The sequence below is a fragment of the Python bivittatus genome, unplaced genomic scaffold (genome assembly GCF_059951505.1).
Source record: "Python bivittatus isolate LINGU-HERP-01145 unplaced genomic scaffold, Pbiv_v1 ctg000350_np1212, whole genome shotgun sequence".
In the NCBI taxonomy this organism is placed as follows: Eukaryota; Metazoa; Chordata; class Lepidosauria; order Squamata; family Pythonidae; genus Python; species Python bivittatus.
The window spans coordinates 34,968,425-34,984,517 of record NW_028277074.1 but is presented as its reverse complement, the minus strand read 5'-3'; the positions used below and the strand labels follow the sequence as shown (position 1 = coordinate 34,984,517).

The 16,093-nt window shown below is 35.9% G+C and overlaps 1 protein-coding gene across 1 annotated transcript in view; it reads left to right on the top strand.

The window, feature by feature from the left end:
• Positions 1 to 4,246: 4,246 nt before the first annotated feature.
• The window catches only part of EGFL6 (EGF like domain multiple 6), a 34,170-nt gene continuing 22,323 nt past the window's right edge, over positions 4,247 to 16,093 (top strand). The window contains exons 1-4 of the mRNA XM_088144457.1: positions 4,247 to 4,308; positions 5,346 to 5,458; positions 12,086 to 12,178; positions 14,722 to 14,841. Of these exons, the coding sequence (XP_088000583.1) occupies positions 4,247 to 4,308; positions 5,346 to 5,458; positions 12,086 to 12,178; positions 14,722 to 14,841 (388 nt within the window). The remainder of the gene's footprint in view (positions 4,309 to 5,345; positions 5,459 to 12,085; positions 12,179 to 14,721; positions 14,842 to 16,093) is intronic.

The window sequence follows — 16,093 nt, the reverse complement described above, 5'->3', positions numbered from 1 at the left end:
GAATCAGCTTTGTCTTTAAAACCAGCTCATAGTTGAAAGGTGCAGCATCCATATTTGGATGCAATGGTGAACAGACATTTCCCAAATTGTGACCTTTAGGGCAGGGTTCCTTAACCTTGGTGACTTAAAGATGTGTGGATTACAACTCCCAGAATTCCCCAGCCAGCCTTGCTGGCTGGGGAATTCTGGGAGTTGTAGTCCACACATCTTCAAGTCGCCACAGTTGAGGGACCCTGCTTTAGGGTCTCCCCTCCCCCAAATCTGTTAAGTTGCTTCTTCTTTCTAGATGCAGGGAAGTTGAAGACTGATGATGGAGCGTAAGCACTGCATGCTATTTAGTCGCCTTGCAGTCTTCACTCACCCTCACTCAGCCTAGTTTAAATCTGACTTCAAAGGCACAAAGAGGTAAGCGAAAGGTATCACGTTGGCCCCTTTGTCAGTCTGGAAGAAAGACAAGTGAGAGAAATGCCTCTAGCAATGTGGCTGACAGAAGAGGGGACAGAGTGAGACCATGTCTTGGCCAACTCGATCAGTTGTTAAAGGCACGTGGGAATAGAAAGACCCATTCTTCCTACTGCTGTGCTGACCGATTGAAGTCCTTTCAAATAGGAACAGTGTTAAACTACCTACAGTGCAGGATTTGACCCAGCACTGATATCAGATATTGCTTTGTAGGTAATGCCAAAAAGTTATCTTGCCTTTTTTAAACACTGTTCATTCATTCAGATGAAAAATATTTTGCTTTTGAAATTTCTTGAAGAATAATGTCATAGAAATTCTCATGGATGGATTGTGAATTACAGTGTGGTTGCACATATTTAGTGTTCAAAGTGTGTGTGTGTGTGTTTGTAAATGTCCTTCATTTCATTATACAACGCAGTGGTCTGCAGTCTCCTTGGCTTCCACATCTTCAACAATAAAGTAGCATCAAAACACAAAACAATTTAAAAAAATGCTGATCTATCCTGAATAAGGTAAGAAAACCAAAACCTCCTTTGCAAGGGAAGAAAATGTTTGAGAAGTTGCAAAACAGATTTTGTCAGAGCATTCATTTGGGGTAATCTGAGGAGGTAATAGCAAGCATGGAGTGAAAGTGAGGGCTAATGTGAACATTGGAGTGGGCTAATGTAACATGGCAGGCAGATGCCTGGAGCAGAGGGCCTGCTGTTTGGGAAAACTGGCCATTTGTCACAGTGAGGTGAAGTAGTGGAGACCCCTCAGCAGCCATGTAGAAGGTCCTGGTATGGAACCCTGATAAATTGTCCTGGTCAAGGATTTCCAAAGTCAGAAACTCTCTGGAGGCTTGACATTAGCTACCCCAGAATCATCTGGCAGTTTCTTAGAAACAATCAGAACAGGTATTTGAACATTATCAAGAAACTGCCACTGCCACTTCTTCCTCTTCCCTCCCTCCCTCCCTCCCTCCCTCCCTCCCTCCCTCCCTCCTTCCTTCCTTCCTTCCTTCCTTCCTTCCTTCCTTCCTTCCTTCCTTCCTTCCTTCCTTCCTTCCTTCCTTCCTTCCTTCCTTCCTTCCCTGACTTTAGTCTATCTTACATCATAGACTATACTTGAATTATATGGGGGGTATTTCTTTGTGGGAAGGGGAAGATGACTGGTACAACTCTGGAGAAGTTGTGAGCATAGAGGTTTAATTAAAGTATTTTTTCTTCTAAATATTCTGAAGAATGGAATATATTGAATCTTATTTAAAATGATCTCAGTAATTTAGTGATGGGGCCCCACAAAGACATTTAAGGTGAAAAGCAATATATATTTTCCTGAATTTAAGTTGCATTGAATGCAGTGGCCTTATTTTGAGTAAGCATGCAAAGGATTGTACACTACATAAAACTGTGAGATAAATACCTTGGACTGGGAGGATACAAACAGATTGTGATGAAAAATATGGTCAGGAAACTACCAAACTAGATTTACCTTGTAAAAGTGCAACTAAGGTTAAAGTTAAACTGAAGTACTGAAAGTGTCCAAGAACTACATACAAAAGAAATAAATGACAATAAATTTAAGTTTCCCTCCCCTCAGAAGAGCTTAAAGAAAAAAATAATCTTTTTCAAAATCAATCATAGAGTATTTCAAAATAAATAAAACATCATTTCCTTGGTAGTTTTCAAGGTTCTGCAGTGGAGGAACCCAGAGATTTCTTTCTCGTGGTGATGCCATTTTGATCTTTTGTACACACATAGTCCACCCGATCTGCAGAACCAGCAAGGCATAGCATGGTTGTCAGCTTTTTAAACCAGCCTCTGTCAATTGAAAACGTTTCAAATATGGGTTTGGATGTGAATCTTTTTTTATGCCTGGAGAACTATAAACTCAAGGTAAGGATAGTTAGGCTCTAATCGAGGTGACAGCTCTACTGACAACAGGAATTGGTTGTGCTGTGATAGGTACCAGGGCTGTTCTGCTGCTGGCAAGTCACAAATGGGTGAACTTGACTGTCACAGGAGTTCAGAAATAACACCGATCTGTTGTAGCTGTTTCTAACAGCCTGTGAAATGGGCATGTCATTTTCTTTTCGTTCTCTATCATATAGACAAGTATAATGATATTTAGATTTCCTATATTTTGTGAAAAGAACACAAATTTTATATCCAAATTTAAAATAGTTGTGATATAGGGCACTTTCATACCACCATACTTTTCGTTTTCTATATCCTCAGGAATAGTTTAGAGTAATATATGATTATCTTCACGCTGGCTGATCAGAAATGCTTCAAAGAAGGAATGAAAATCATTGTCCTGCTCTTACTTCTCAATGCCAAGTAAATGGAAAAAATACATGCCAGCATTTTGCATGCTGAACAGAAGAATGCAGAGGTAGTGGAAAACTGATAAAACTGTTGTCAATTGACAGTTATTCATTTTCTCTTGGCTACTGAGGGAGAGCTGCAAACCATCAAGCTAACATTTTGATCACAAGACCCAAAATTCAAGATCTGGCAGCAGTTCTCTCTGAGGGAAATAGGGCAACATCATTTTTTTTTTAAAGAATCTAGCTTTGCAGTGGTTGACAATAACCAATCACTATAACATAGCTAAGGTGGATATAAATCATCTCCGTTTTTTAATAATTGCTGATATTCTGGGAATAGAGAGGTCTAAACCTGCTTTCAAACTGGTACAATGTCCTTGAATTGCCCGTGGTCTGTTATCTCCAGGCAGGAAAAACTAAAACCTGACTAGACATACCCAAGTCATAGTTGGAGTAGGAATTTAGAGCACTTTAACATGGAGCTTTGGAATTGCTTCCCCAGCCGCAGAGTTTCCTGGGTTCCCATTTTGGTGTCCTACTGAACCACCAAGTGAGTTTTCTTCCAGCTCACTGTTGTTCCAGTTCACATTGCAAAATGTCTATTTCATGACTTAAGACAATGGAGTTTCATGGCATTTGGAGCAGGTTGATTTGCCATTGACAGGAACTTTTTCTAAACCCTATCTCTCTGCTCCTTGACCTTGTTCCCTACCAGTTGCCTTAGAGGCTCGAGCAGCACATAGGGGTGAAATAAACATTAATTTTGTGAGTCAACTGTATTTTTTATTCTGCAATTTTTTTTTACTAAAAATAAACTTGGGATAAATAATTGACCATGATATACCAAAGACTGCTACTTCACCATTCCCATGAGTAACAACAGTTTTTATGGATTGGCCTTTGCCATCTTGCCATGTAGGGTGACTTTGTTCTGCAGGAGATCTGTCAATTCAAGTAGCCCACCCAAGAGGAACTTCTGCCTCTTTCTCCTTTAAAAATATTTATAATATTTATTATTCTTATTATTTATTCTTATTATCTTATTAGTATTCTTCAGTTGCAAGGAAAGTTTGTTCCTTAGACCTGTGGCTGAATTAATGACATTCATTGTTGGTATGTTCTCATTTTGCTTTTATGAAAGTTCATATAAAGTTCACAAAAGCCAATAAGATAGCTTTTCAGTGTAACTATTCAATGGGAAAAAAGACCTTCAGTCAAATGGCACTTCCTATCAGGAGGGCACCAGAGGAAGGCTGGTTCAAATGGAAGGAAGGAGAAGGAGAAGTGACTTAATCCTTTTCCCTTTCATTGAGTTTTACCCCTGCCATGAACTGTTTTTAAAATTATAGAGCAGTGTTTCTCAATCTCAGCAATTTAAGGAAGTGTAGACTTCAACTCCCAGAATTCCCCAGCCAGCATGGCTGGCTGAGGAATTCTGGGAACTGAAGTCCACACTTCTTAAAGTTGCTGAGGATGAGAAACACTGCTATAGAGGATACTTGCTCCCATATTGGTGAAAAAGCCATTGCTCAAAGGTGATTTTCAACTAGAACATAAACATGGTTAAACAGCAGAAATATATTACATATATTTCGTCTTCTGGAATTAACAGCTTGTCCAGGCTGCTTTTAACTTAAACATAAGAGAATAAATAACAGAACTCTTTGTATAATTTAATGTCCTGTCTTTTGCATTGTTTTAGCAAACTTTTTTTTAACAGCATATTTGGTTACAATGTAGCTTTCCTTAAGTTTCATTTAAAATGCTTTTTGTGACCATTATTTTAACAGGTATGCACAGATTCATACTAAAATTTCCAGGTGTTAACTGGAAATGCTTCCAAAGTGACTAAAAAGTATATTAATTTTATTATTTATTTATTTATTTAGCAAATTTATGTGGCTGCCCAACTCACACACAGTGACTCCGGGAGGCTTATAAAGTAAAAGTACATACTAATGGTTTTGTAATTACAACCATGAAATTTGGAATATAGCCTGGGTGCCTTGAATATGTTTCATAGACTGAAGCACAACTGTGATGCTGAAAATGAATGTCGGGCACTAAAAAGTTCCTGTCATTTGTCAAATCCAGCAAACATGAATGTAGGGAATCCATTAGATTATTGTCTGCATTGTTTCAATACTCCTTTATTATTTAACAAATACTAGCGCTATCAGTGTGTTATGGCTCCAGTATGGACAGCCTGTGATACTTGCTTCAAATCTTTAAAACTAACTGATTTTGTTTTTAAGCAGGATATGGAGGGAAAGGCACACAGAAACTCTGATTCCCCGCTGTTCTTGACATTAGAAAGATAAATGCATTTAATCAACAAAAGTAAAAATGAAGCAAGTGCTTGCTAAATTGAAAAAGTCAGTCGTGTTCTGTTAAAAAAAAAAAAGCATTGTAATTGATAAATTGCTTTGAAAGGTTCGGCTTCAGCAGAGAGAATTGCTTATGACGTAATGGCAGTGTAACCAGCCTTCTCAGTGGATAGATGTGACATCTGTCCAGAGTGTGAGCCTCAGTTAGTTCTTTAGCTAGAATCGATCTTCTGTTTTTTGCACAGTTTACAAGGTCGCAGGCAGCTGCTAACTGTGAATGAGCCTGGGGTCTGTCACTATGGATCTATGCTTGACTGCTGCTATGGCTGGAAAAGAAATAACAAACAGCGCTGCGAAGGTAAAAATATTTTACTTGTTACTCCATTTTTTCTATAAATATATGCCTAAATTTGAATGAATTCAGTTCACCAGTGGCTCTGCTTGTCACACTGTCCAACTATTAGCAGGTTAACAGTCCAAGAATAGAGCAGAAATGGGCCAAATATGATGTCGAACCCAGAAAAGAAAGATAAGTTTGAAAATGGGAACAAATTCCCGCAATGCATTCCTAAAGGACAGGAAATTGGACAGTGGCTTTGCATGTTACCGATGCCTCCACTCTAAGCCCCCTCTCCCTCTTCCTTTCCACAAACATTACCCAGAGGGGAATACTATTAAGGAGTTGGAAAGAATTCCGTTTCTGCATATTTCTCTGCCCTGTTAACCTTTAATACCTGCCCAAACCCATGATGGTAGATGTGAAGGAAGTTCAGGGGAAGACAACCTTTCAGCAGGCCACACAGTGTCATTTATAAGCATATGCTTTTCATTAAACAACATAAAATATCTTCACATTTCCACATAAGTAGAGAACTGATAATTTTGAACTGTTCAGTGTAGAAGCACTTGAGGATTACCTGTGCTGGGTCTGTTTTCAGGCCTCTGGGGAATTAGTTTAACAAAAGCCCTGTGATTATTTAATGATGTCAATGCTTTTATTAATAGTAAGAGTATAAACATAAGAGGAAGGTGGAAATCTTTCCCCGGCAGGATTCTGGCAAGGCTACATAAAGTAATAAAATATTGACTTTAGGATCATTTATTTCTTAGATGTTGCATCTGCTGTTTTGACGAGTTTAGCACTGGGTTATCTAGTACAGATGGGTAAAAGTTCACATTATAATTGATATATTTATCAGATGGTTATACAAGGGAGAAAGCTGCCAAAAAAGTATTTTCCTCTTGAATGTCCATTAATGTATATAGCAGATAGTAGTCATAATTTAAAGTATTTCCATATGTTGCATGGGGAGATCCTTTATTAATAATGCTTTTCTATTGTTTGTATAAACCCAGTTCAGCTGCTCAAGAATAAGGTATGTTGAAAAAGATAACAAATAAAAGACTTTCAAAGCAGCAAGTGGAGCATGAACATTCCTATTCTTTTTGAGCAAAATACTCCTATCAGTATTCAATTTTCAAAAGCTTTTTAGATAGTTCTGTCCCCAGATTTCTGGTTTGAATCAGGCATGATGTATGTTGAACATATGAATTAATATACCAACATTCTTTGCTGTATTCTTTTTTCTTTATTACACTGTTCTTTTCACATTAAGACACCTTTGATCAAGATTTCCTTAAGACGGGGTTTTTGCTGTTGTTGTTTGGGTAAAATATTGTTACTAATTTGGAACACAAGATGATTTAAGTCACCAGATATTATTGCTTAATAGATTTCAGAAGAATGTTACAAGAGATTATTGGTTGGGTTAAGTTTGGAAAGTTTTATAGCTGTCAAGACAAACTAAATGCCACATGTAGAAAACTTTTATGTTATGAATATAAAACTCAAATTCTGTGTTCAAAATATCTAACAGATGTAGATACGAAGAACATATAGAATGCATAAAGAAAATCCAGAAATATGGTGTGTAGTTGAGTTCGTCTTGGCTGCAGATATGGCACAGGGCATAGGAAGACATTATGGGAGAACCAGAAGCTTGGAACTGCTCAGAGAAGAATACAGACCAAAAAAAAAAAAATGTTTTTGAAACATTTGCTCTTGTTGTATAAATTCATGTGAATCTCCAGAAAGAATGGTTTGGTTCTGAGAATGATTTCTTCTGCTGTAATATAGAGCTGATCCTACCCCATAAGGATCTAAAAATGCTAGCCACTCTGGGGATTTGTAGGGAGGGGGAGGTTGCAGATGAAGAATTGGAGGCACACATAGGATGCTGGTTGTCCATATCTACTGTATGAGGTCCAGTTTGGATATCCCTCCATGCAATGCCATAAGAAGTGTGAGGATAGCCTAGTTGCAGCCAGAAATTCACTTGGAACATATGTCAGAACTGACTGGTGCCTATATGTGAGCTATGTTAATGTGACCATCTTTGTTTCATTTTTGCAACTGTCTAACTTCCAGAAGAAGTCACAATCCTGACATAGCACACATGGGAGAAGTTGACTAATGAGTATGTGTAACAGTAATAGTCAAAACTTTCTCATTCAACTAAATAAAAAGCAAAGCTTATGCTCAACATTTCTGCTCAAACAAGTACAACAGGACTGGGTTCAGACCAGCCCAGACTATTATGACTAACTGACGTTTGTAAATGTAATTATTTGTATGCTGGGTTCACGCAACCCAAGCCATAATTTGCTTAATTGTGGTTTGGAGAATAAGCCAGAATGCTACAATGGCTGGTTTCACACAACACGCTAAAGCAAACCAAACAAACCACATTATGCAACGTGTTAATCCTGTTTACATATTGATTGTCAATAACTTACTAAACTACAACTGAAAGACTTGATTGAAATTTTTTTGGCATGATTTGTAACACATTAGAGATATGTTACAAATATCCCTTTCATTAATTTCCTTCATAGCCATACCTGGTAGACAGAATATCTAATAGCGGTAAAATCATGTCAGTTGTTCAAAAAACTTGGCAACAAGCAACAAAGATGCTTGGGTGGTATAGGTTTTGATATGGAAAATGTTCAGAGCCAAATGTGAGTTTTTTATTATTCTTGTTTCTTGTTATAATTTCCAGGGGAATTGTATGAGTGTTAAGTCCTTCCAGAAAGAATTTAGATCTAAAGTAATCTGAAGCACATCTGGCAATGGAATTGAAATCAAATCAGAGGCATTGTGTTGAAATAAATATTTTTCAGAGAAGTCTTCTTAAACAGCATAATATATAGGAAAAAAAGTAGGCATGGAAAGCAGATGAGGAAAAAGCTAACTTTCTGATCTGTTACATAGAAAAGTAGTATATAACATAACTGTTGGAGTTCATGAATTGAGGATTATCAATATTATCTGGCTTGGTTTTACCAAAAGTATTATTACCCCCTTTTTAAAAGCCCTACAATAATAATTAAATTGGATTTAATTATCAAATCCAAGCCCCCAAGTGCCTTGTGTTAGTTGCATTTTATTCCAGCCTATTTCTCTTCCTGTGCGTAGCCTTGATGAGAGCTGTAATCATTTACTTCAGAGTTACTTAAATCCTAAAGTTCTCTGGTACTTAGCCAAGCCTGAGTGCAGCCCAATTGGGAGATATTTTAGAATTTCCTGTAGGGATAGATGTCCAGGGAATCCTCCCCTGGAAGATGTATCGCCAGACATCAGCAGGTGGGTAGAACAGCTGTAAATCAGAAGTCTTTTTCTTCTTGCTATTCTGTACCTTTCCTTATTAGTCCTTATTGTCCTTCACCTTCTCTGCAATCTACATCTGTTTTGCATGAAAAGGATGAGGTGTGAGGCTATCACCATTAGCTTATCCAGGCTGCAGAACAATAAACTTATTTTGGATGGTAAGAAAACATTGGAATGCTATGAGTTTAAATACATTCCTAAAAGAACTCACTTTGTAGAACTGTGAAGGCATGCATTTTTGTGATAAGATACAATCATGGTCACTAATCTAGGAAGAGAAATAATCTGAGTTTGATGTTTAGATTGATTAGCTTCTCTACAACTATTTTAGAAGAAAATTAGAAAATTTAGGGTTTTAGGCTATTTCTTTCTACAGCTTTGTTTTACCAAGGCTAAATGATTACAGGGAAAGAATGTAAGTGATTTGGAGAAGGTTGGAACTTGAGAAATGGAAAGTGAATTCTGAAGATACATATCAGCAGAAGTATTGTCTATACATGTACATATAAACACCATGACAACCAGGGGCAGCCTTTGAAACAGTGGTATGGCCCTTCCAAGAGAGGCATTTAATGCTTTGAGGAGGGTGTTTCACTCATCATGGTATTAACAATAAAGAAGAGTAGCTCAAGATGAGATATCTTCTCATTTAAGCCCATCATCCTCTGAGTTTTCACTGACCTGCAAAAAGGAAGCATAAGCCTCTTGAAGACTCTTCTCCAATAATAATTGATCTGTACAAGAAAGTCCAAAGATGGAGACATTCCTAGTATAAGTAGTTTGATCTCCACAATGAAAAGCAAAACATTGTTTTCAGATGAACTTTTTTTCATAGTATTTTTATTAATGTTTTACACAAATAAAATACACAACTAAAAAAGTTGTACAAACAAAAAAAGAAAAAAATAAAAACAGGAAAGAGAAAGACCTATAAAAAGTGATTCCCCTCCCTCCAAACAAGTATAAACATTTGCAATAACTTAACACCTTCTTAGTACTATAAAAACCAAAAAAAAAAAAAATTCTTCCCATTCTCATCCCTTAACAATAGCCAAATTACAATAAATAAATAAATAAATAAAATAAAATTTAAAAAATCAATCTTACTCAGCAAAAGCATTAAGAGTACCAGTAATAATATCCTATATGTTTTACCCTTAAACAAGTCAATTTTACATTTTAACCTATAACATTCTCTAATAAGTAAAACATAAAAAATTTATCCCCATAGGCATAAAGAATAAGTAGATTCCTTTTACATTCTAACCTATAATTTTCTGTAACAGATAAGACAGAACGTTTATCCCCAGATGAAGAAATCTTTAAATCCTTGTCTTACAATCCTGGTTAAAAAAAGAGATTCCAATAGTAACAGCTCAAAATCACAACTTATACAATTTAACCCTGGTCAGATAAGTCCACTTTGAATTCCTTTTTCTTCTTTTTAAAGGGCTTAATCTTCAATCCCTTCTTCAAATAAAGTCCCACATGATGATCTCTTATCATTTTCTTCCTGCCTGTTTTCAGGAATAACTTCCAAGATTTAGTACTTTCCTTCTGTGGATCCACATTAAGATAACTTAATGTTAATCCACATTAAGATAACATTAAGACACTTTTCTGATTTATAATTTGAATGTCCCCTTTAATTGTTAAAACATTAACCAGTATACTTTGTAGGTCCGATTTAGGGTCTTTCTCCATATCAGTTGTAGTCAAACACATTGAAATCCATTTTCAAATCCTTAACATCTTTTTCCATATCTTCCATATCACTTTTATAGTCTGGCAATTTTAAAAAATCCATTTTAAGGTCCTCACCCAAATCATCCTTAGTCTCTGTTTTATCCAGTAGAATTTTTTCTTCTTCTGTAACTTTTGTTAGATCCACTTTGAAAGTTTCAGAAAATTTTAAAAGTAGGCCATGAGTACATTGTTCCCAGACTTTATTTCTTCTACAGTAAAATAATATTCCTCCATTATGTTACTAGGTATCTTCTCCTTTAATTACTCTCTGGTTCCCTCTAGTTAATCTTCAAAGCCAAGTCTTATCTTTTGTTTATTTTCAAAGTCAAAAGCTTCTCACAGTCAGGTTTCTTACAGTTCATTCCAAAATCATCAGCTGTATTTTTATAAAATTTGAAACAATCCATAAGAACTATTCTTTCAAATCCATCTGGCCCCTTAACTGTACATAATCAACATTCTAAACTCCCTTTTGCTGTTTTCCCAAAGTTAATTTTTTTCTTTTTAATCTTTAAACTTACTTAAATCTTTCTTCAAGGATAGAAGGAAATATTCCTGGCGTGCAGCAACTCTCCTTTCAGAAGGTTTTTAATTTCCAAGTAAATTAATAATAGGTAATTACCATTGTCAATTAAAAGAGGAAGTGAATGTGATTCTAGTGTCCTTTGAAAGCTCTGAACTTGGGCTCAATGTTTCCCACGATTCCTAGAGTGCACAACCTGCTGGAAATCGCTATTTTGCAATCTCTTCACAGGAAGCCTCTGTAAGGAGTACTTGTGGGTGATCCAGTTATTTCTTTTATACAGAGATGGTTCCAAAGAGCTGGATCCTGTGCTGGCTCCTCTTATCTGCAGCAGCTGTCAGTACCCCAAAAATGGAGCCATCTTCAATCCACCATTACTTCCCTGGAAGTCTCATTTTCAGATGAACTTATTGAGACACATCCTTCTGTCTTAGCATTTAAAAACCCAAGCTAATGCTTTGTTCTTTCCTATTTACTGTTGATATTTTTTCAAAACTGGTAAATGCAAAAATCTATGTCAACATATTTCTATCACTCATGCTAGTCAGTGTGAAGATTTTTTTAATTCAATGAAAGTGGACATTTCAAACTCCAATTTTACTTTTCTACAATAATTCTTTTTATTCTTTCAAACCCTACAGAATTTTTGAAATAAATTATGTAGAGACTTGAGACTCTCCTGTCTGTCCTTTGTCAGCAGGATGACTCTCCAAAAACAAAATGTGGCCAAACTGGATGCTGGGAAATAATCTTGCAATTGGTTGGATCCAGATGGAAGTTGCAAAGAAAAAACTTTGGGAAAAAAATTTCCCAGTATGTTTCAATGGGACAGGCAGTGGGGCAACGGCTTGGAATGTGGCTGACTGCTCCATTCCAAGCAACTGTTCCTTCTGCTCACATGACTCTGAGTGGCACAATTATTAAAGCATTGGAAAGAATTCCAGAAGCCAGGATATGCAAGCTTTATCCCTGGAAATTATTTTAGTTTTCTTCAATTTCTGTCTTTATGTTTCATTTCTTTTTTCTTTCTTCCACTCCTTTCACAGCTACCTGTGTACATGGATGCCAGTATGGTGAATGTGTGTTGCCAGACAAGTGTAAATGTTTCCCTGGATACACAGGGAAAACCTGCAACCAAGGTAAAGTGATACTTTTTCTTGTAAACAATATCTTTTTCAACAAATGTAGCCTTTCTACTCCTATATCATGTATTTAGTGCGAGAATTGATAGTAAAAATTGCTAAATGGTGAAAGAAGAGAATTTCTCAATTCCTTTCATCATGAATTTCTTCTCCTCTGAACTCTATATTATTTTACTTAGAAATATTACATAGCTTACCTAGTGTTTCATCAAAAAAATTGTAACCAAATAACTGATTATATTGCATACCATAATGATGATATAAAATATAACATTATTAGATAATAACAGTGTATTATTTTTAATTATTCTTAGGTATCATTAAAACAACACACTATCATTCATGGTTGTTAGGAAAACAGTGGGGGAAGGAAGGTTTTTTAACCCCTTATACCTGTTATTTCCAGGTTTAGCATTTCTCCTCCCAAACTATTTTCATCTCGGTTTTCACTTTGACATTTAGAATCTTTAATTAAAAATTATGTGGCTGGAACCTATTGAGAAGGAAAATATTACATACTGTGTGTTTTCATGTAATATGCAAGCAAACTAGATCATCTGCCGATAATTGGATAGCTTTGACTGCATTAGATCCCAATATCCTTCTGCCCCAATGGTGGGTTTTATTTATTTATTAATTCAATTTTTATGCTGCCTGACTCCAATCAAATTTATGCAAATAGAAAGATACTCAATATATTTTCTAAGTGGATTTGAAACCATGTCTGGTAGTGCCCTGGGAGTTCTTAGCGCTATCATTAAATGCATTTTGTGCAACTGTTCTGATTTTTCTTGCTTAGCAAATCTCTCTCTTTTTTTCTTTCTATAACGAAAAATAATAGAAGTAGTAAAGGGAAAATATAGGGAAAATTTCAAATGGAATAAGCTATTATCCTGATCCACCATTAAATTCTATGAAGAAAACAGAATGACTAAATTATAAATGTCTTGTTTTGAAGAAAATTTGCATCAAACATACAGAAAAGTTAAGAAGAAATTAAATTATATCTTTAATCTGGCCCAAAGGACCATACAAAGTGTATTCTTCCTGTCTTTCGAAGATATCTGCCTCCAGCAGTGTCATTCCCCATCAGCACCAGCTGTTGGCTTTAACTATAAAAGCTTCCTGGCACTTTCTGTTGGCATGAGCCTTTTATTGGTGCATGTACTCTCTCTCTCCTTCAATTATTCTGGTTGAGCCACATGCAGGATCTCCAGTGTTTTGCAGCACTAGAACATCTCTCTGCAGACAAACTTTCTTCTGAGATTAGATGTCATTTTCAGAATTATGCTACCTTGAAATTTCAGCTTTCAGTTTATAATGACTTTGGTTCCTGTGACTCTAGTAGGTACTTTACATTAGAAACACCTGTTGTATCTGTTCAGTGTCAAAAATAAGACAGCTTATATATTAAGGAATCTTGGCATAAACTCTACCTAATATTCTTTCTGACATGTCATTGTATGCTTAATGAGCTTTTCTGGCTTGCAAAGCCATCAAAACATACACACAGAGGTTGATGTCAGATCCTGTTCCAGTTGAAACCCTAACAGGATCTGTAACATCAGGCAATGACTGCATTGGGAATTAATTAATGTAACATACTGGCAGATTAATTGTACCTCCTTCCTCCAAAATCCAGGCAAATTCTTTATTGAATAGCAGATTCAAAAGTGACAAAATCACCAACAAACCCACTATTTCCCAATGCTTTTCTGATTGTTTTCAAGCAGTTGCAAGGAAATGTAAAATATGGCATTGTAGGGTTCTTCCTTGTTTCCAATTCAACCCCCTCTTCCTTGAAGCTTTTATGAGAGGCAGGGGGCGGGGGGGAGGGATATTATGCTGATGGTAGGCACCATTATAGATATATGTGCAATCTTCTTTTGGTCCACAATGTTTTGCTTTAATATCCTTAAATTGTCTTTATTTTTGCAGTGCTGTGAACTGTACAGTGTCCATAAAGATAAGGGTGGGCTAGAAATACTGTAAAATTATATAGAGATATAAATATAGACATAGGTGTCTGAATGTGTGTATTTGGGATATGTGTTTAAATCAGCTAAACTATTATATTCCTAAAGCTTCAGTGTCATTATACTGAGTTCTTCACATCTAGTTTTAATCAAAGAAACATTTTTTTCTTCAGAAGATCAGATATAGAATCTTCAAAATAGCATTAAATTTGAGATCTTCTATTCCATTGACTATGGAAAGAGAGACATAAACACATTCATAGCCTTGGCTGAATCTCTCTGCAAAGAGATCTGTCAAATACATATCTATTATCCACAATGACATTTTATTAATGCAAATAGGCATTTTAAATCAAGATCGCCAAGCTTACCATTTAAAATAAATTATTCCTTGATTTTATTTTTCATATATTTCCTGAATAAGCAATTATACTAGCCTGTTTGTAATGTTAAACATATTAGTAACTTTTTCTGATGAGAAATTTAAGTCACAAATAACAACACAATGTATATTTCTTTTCCGCCAAAGATCTCCAAACTCAATTATTCCAATGATTTTTGCAGATATCAATGAATGTGGATTAAAACCACATATTTGTGAACACAGATGCATGAACACACATGGAAGCTACAAATGCTACTGTTTAAATGGGTACATGCTCATGCCAGATGGCACCTGTGCAAGTAAGTGACAATATTAACTTGAGATATGGGGGTTAAATCTATATTGTAGGTATTATGTGGGAAAGGAGTGTGATGGATATGCTGCTGATGGTAAAGTGATTAAATTTATACTCTTTAGAGGACAGCCATGGACTTTTTTCTTTAGTTCTTCTCCTTTTCCACCGCATACAAAAAAACCCCATGCTATACTAAATCTGACATTTTAGCTGTCTCCAAAAGCATTTTCTGTCAGCTTGAGAGAAAGAGAAAGGGTTTCTAAAAAGCAAACGTGGGTTTATGAACATCTTTTTAAATAATTGATCTTGCCACTTTTTTTTCACTTCACATTTGTAACGTACCTTTCCAGTAGAATCTAGAAAAATTAGAAAGGGGTAAAGAACAAAGTTTGAACCAATTACTGGCTTTGAATAAATGTTGAAAATGTTAAAAATATAAGCCAGGGAAATGTTCACTTAATGATTTATAGTCCCAACAAGTTTTTTGTTAGTAATTTTACTTTTACTTTACCTTTTCTTAAATAGTGGCAGAAACCTTTTTTTCCCCCCCCTCATGGACTAAATGAAACATGAAACAAAAAGCTGTATGATGAAATGTCAGGTGGGCTTTCAAAGGCATAAAGGTAGGGGGAAAAAGTATACAGGGAGACAAGTTGCCAGGGCAACCAGGGAATATAATGATTGCTAATGATATCTAAGAAAGCGTATTGAATGGCTGCAGTGTAAAAAATGGAAGCTGTACATGCATATTAAACGATTTACATCAACAGATTTAATTCATGGTTAAACCTGAGAAATCATAGAAGCAGCAGTCATACAGATCAGTACAATTCAGTGCAGCAGATAAAGGCGTGATCAGAAATAGCTTTCAAACACAAACAACAGAAAAATCTAATAAAATCAATGGGGTATTCATGTGGCACTAAAAGAACAAATCAACATCTACCTGCAGCAAGTTTTCCAGATGGGGGCATTTCACACATCTGATGGCATGACCAAAAGGACTTTATCCTTTGGTCTTATTTGCCTAACTTCATATACAAGGAAGATCTAGAAAGAGCATTCAATGAAAATGGAAGATTCAGATAAATGAAAAGTGTTTTTTTCAGGTACATACCAATTCATGTAGAGATTTATAGGTCACCACTGCTTTGTATTGTGCTTAGAAAGCCTTCTAGCTATCTAAAAATTAGAAATACAGTGGTACCTCTAGTTACGAATGCCCCTCCTTACGAATTTTTCAAGATACGACCAGC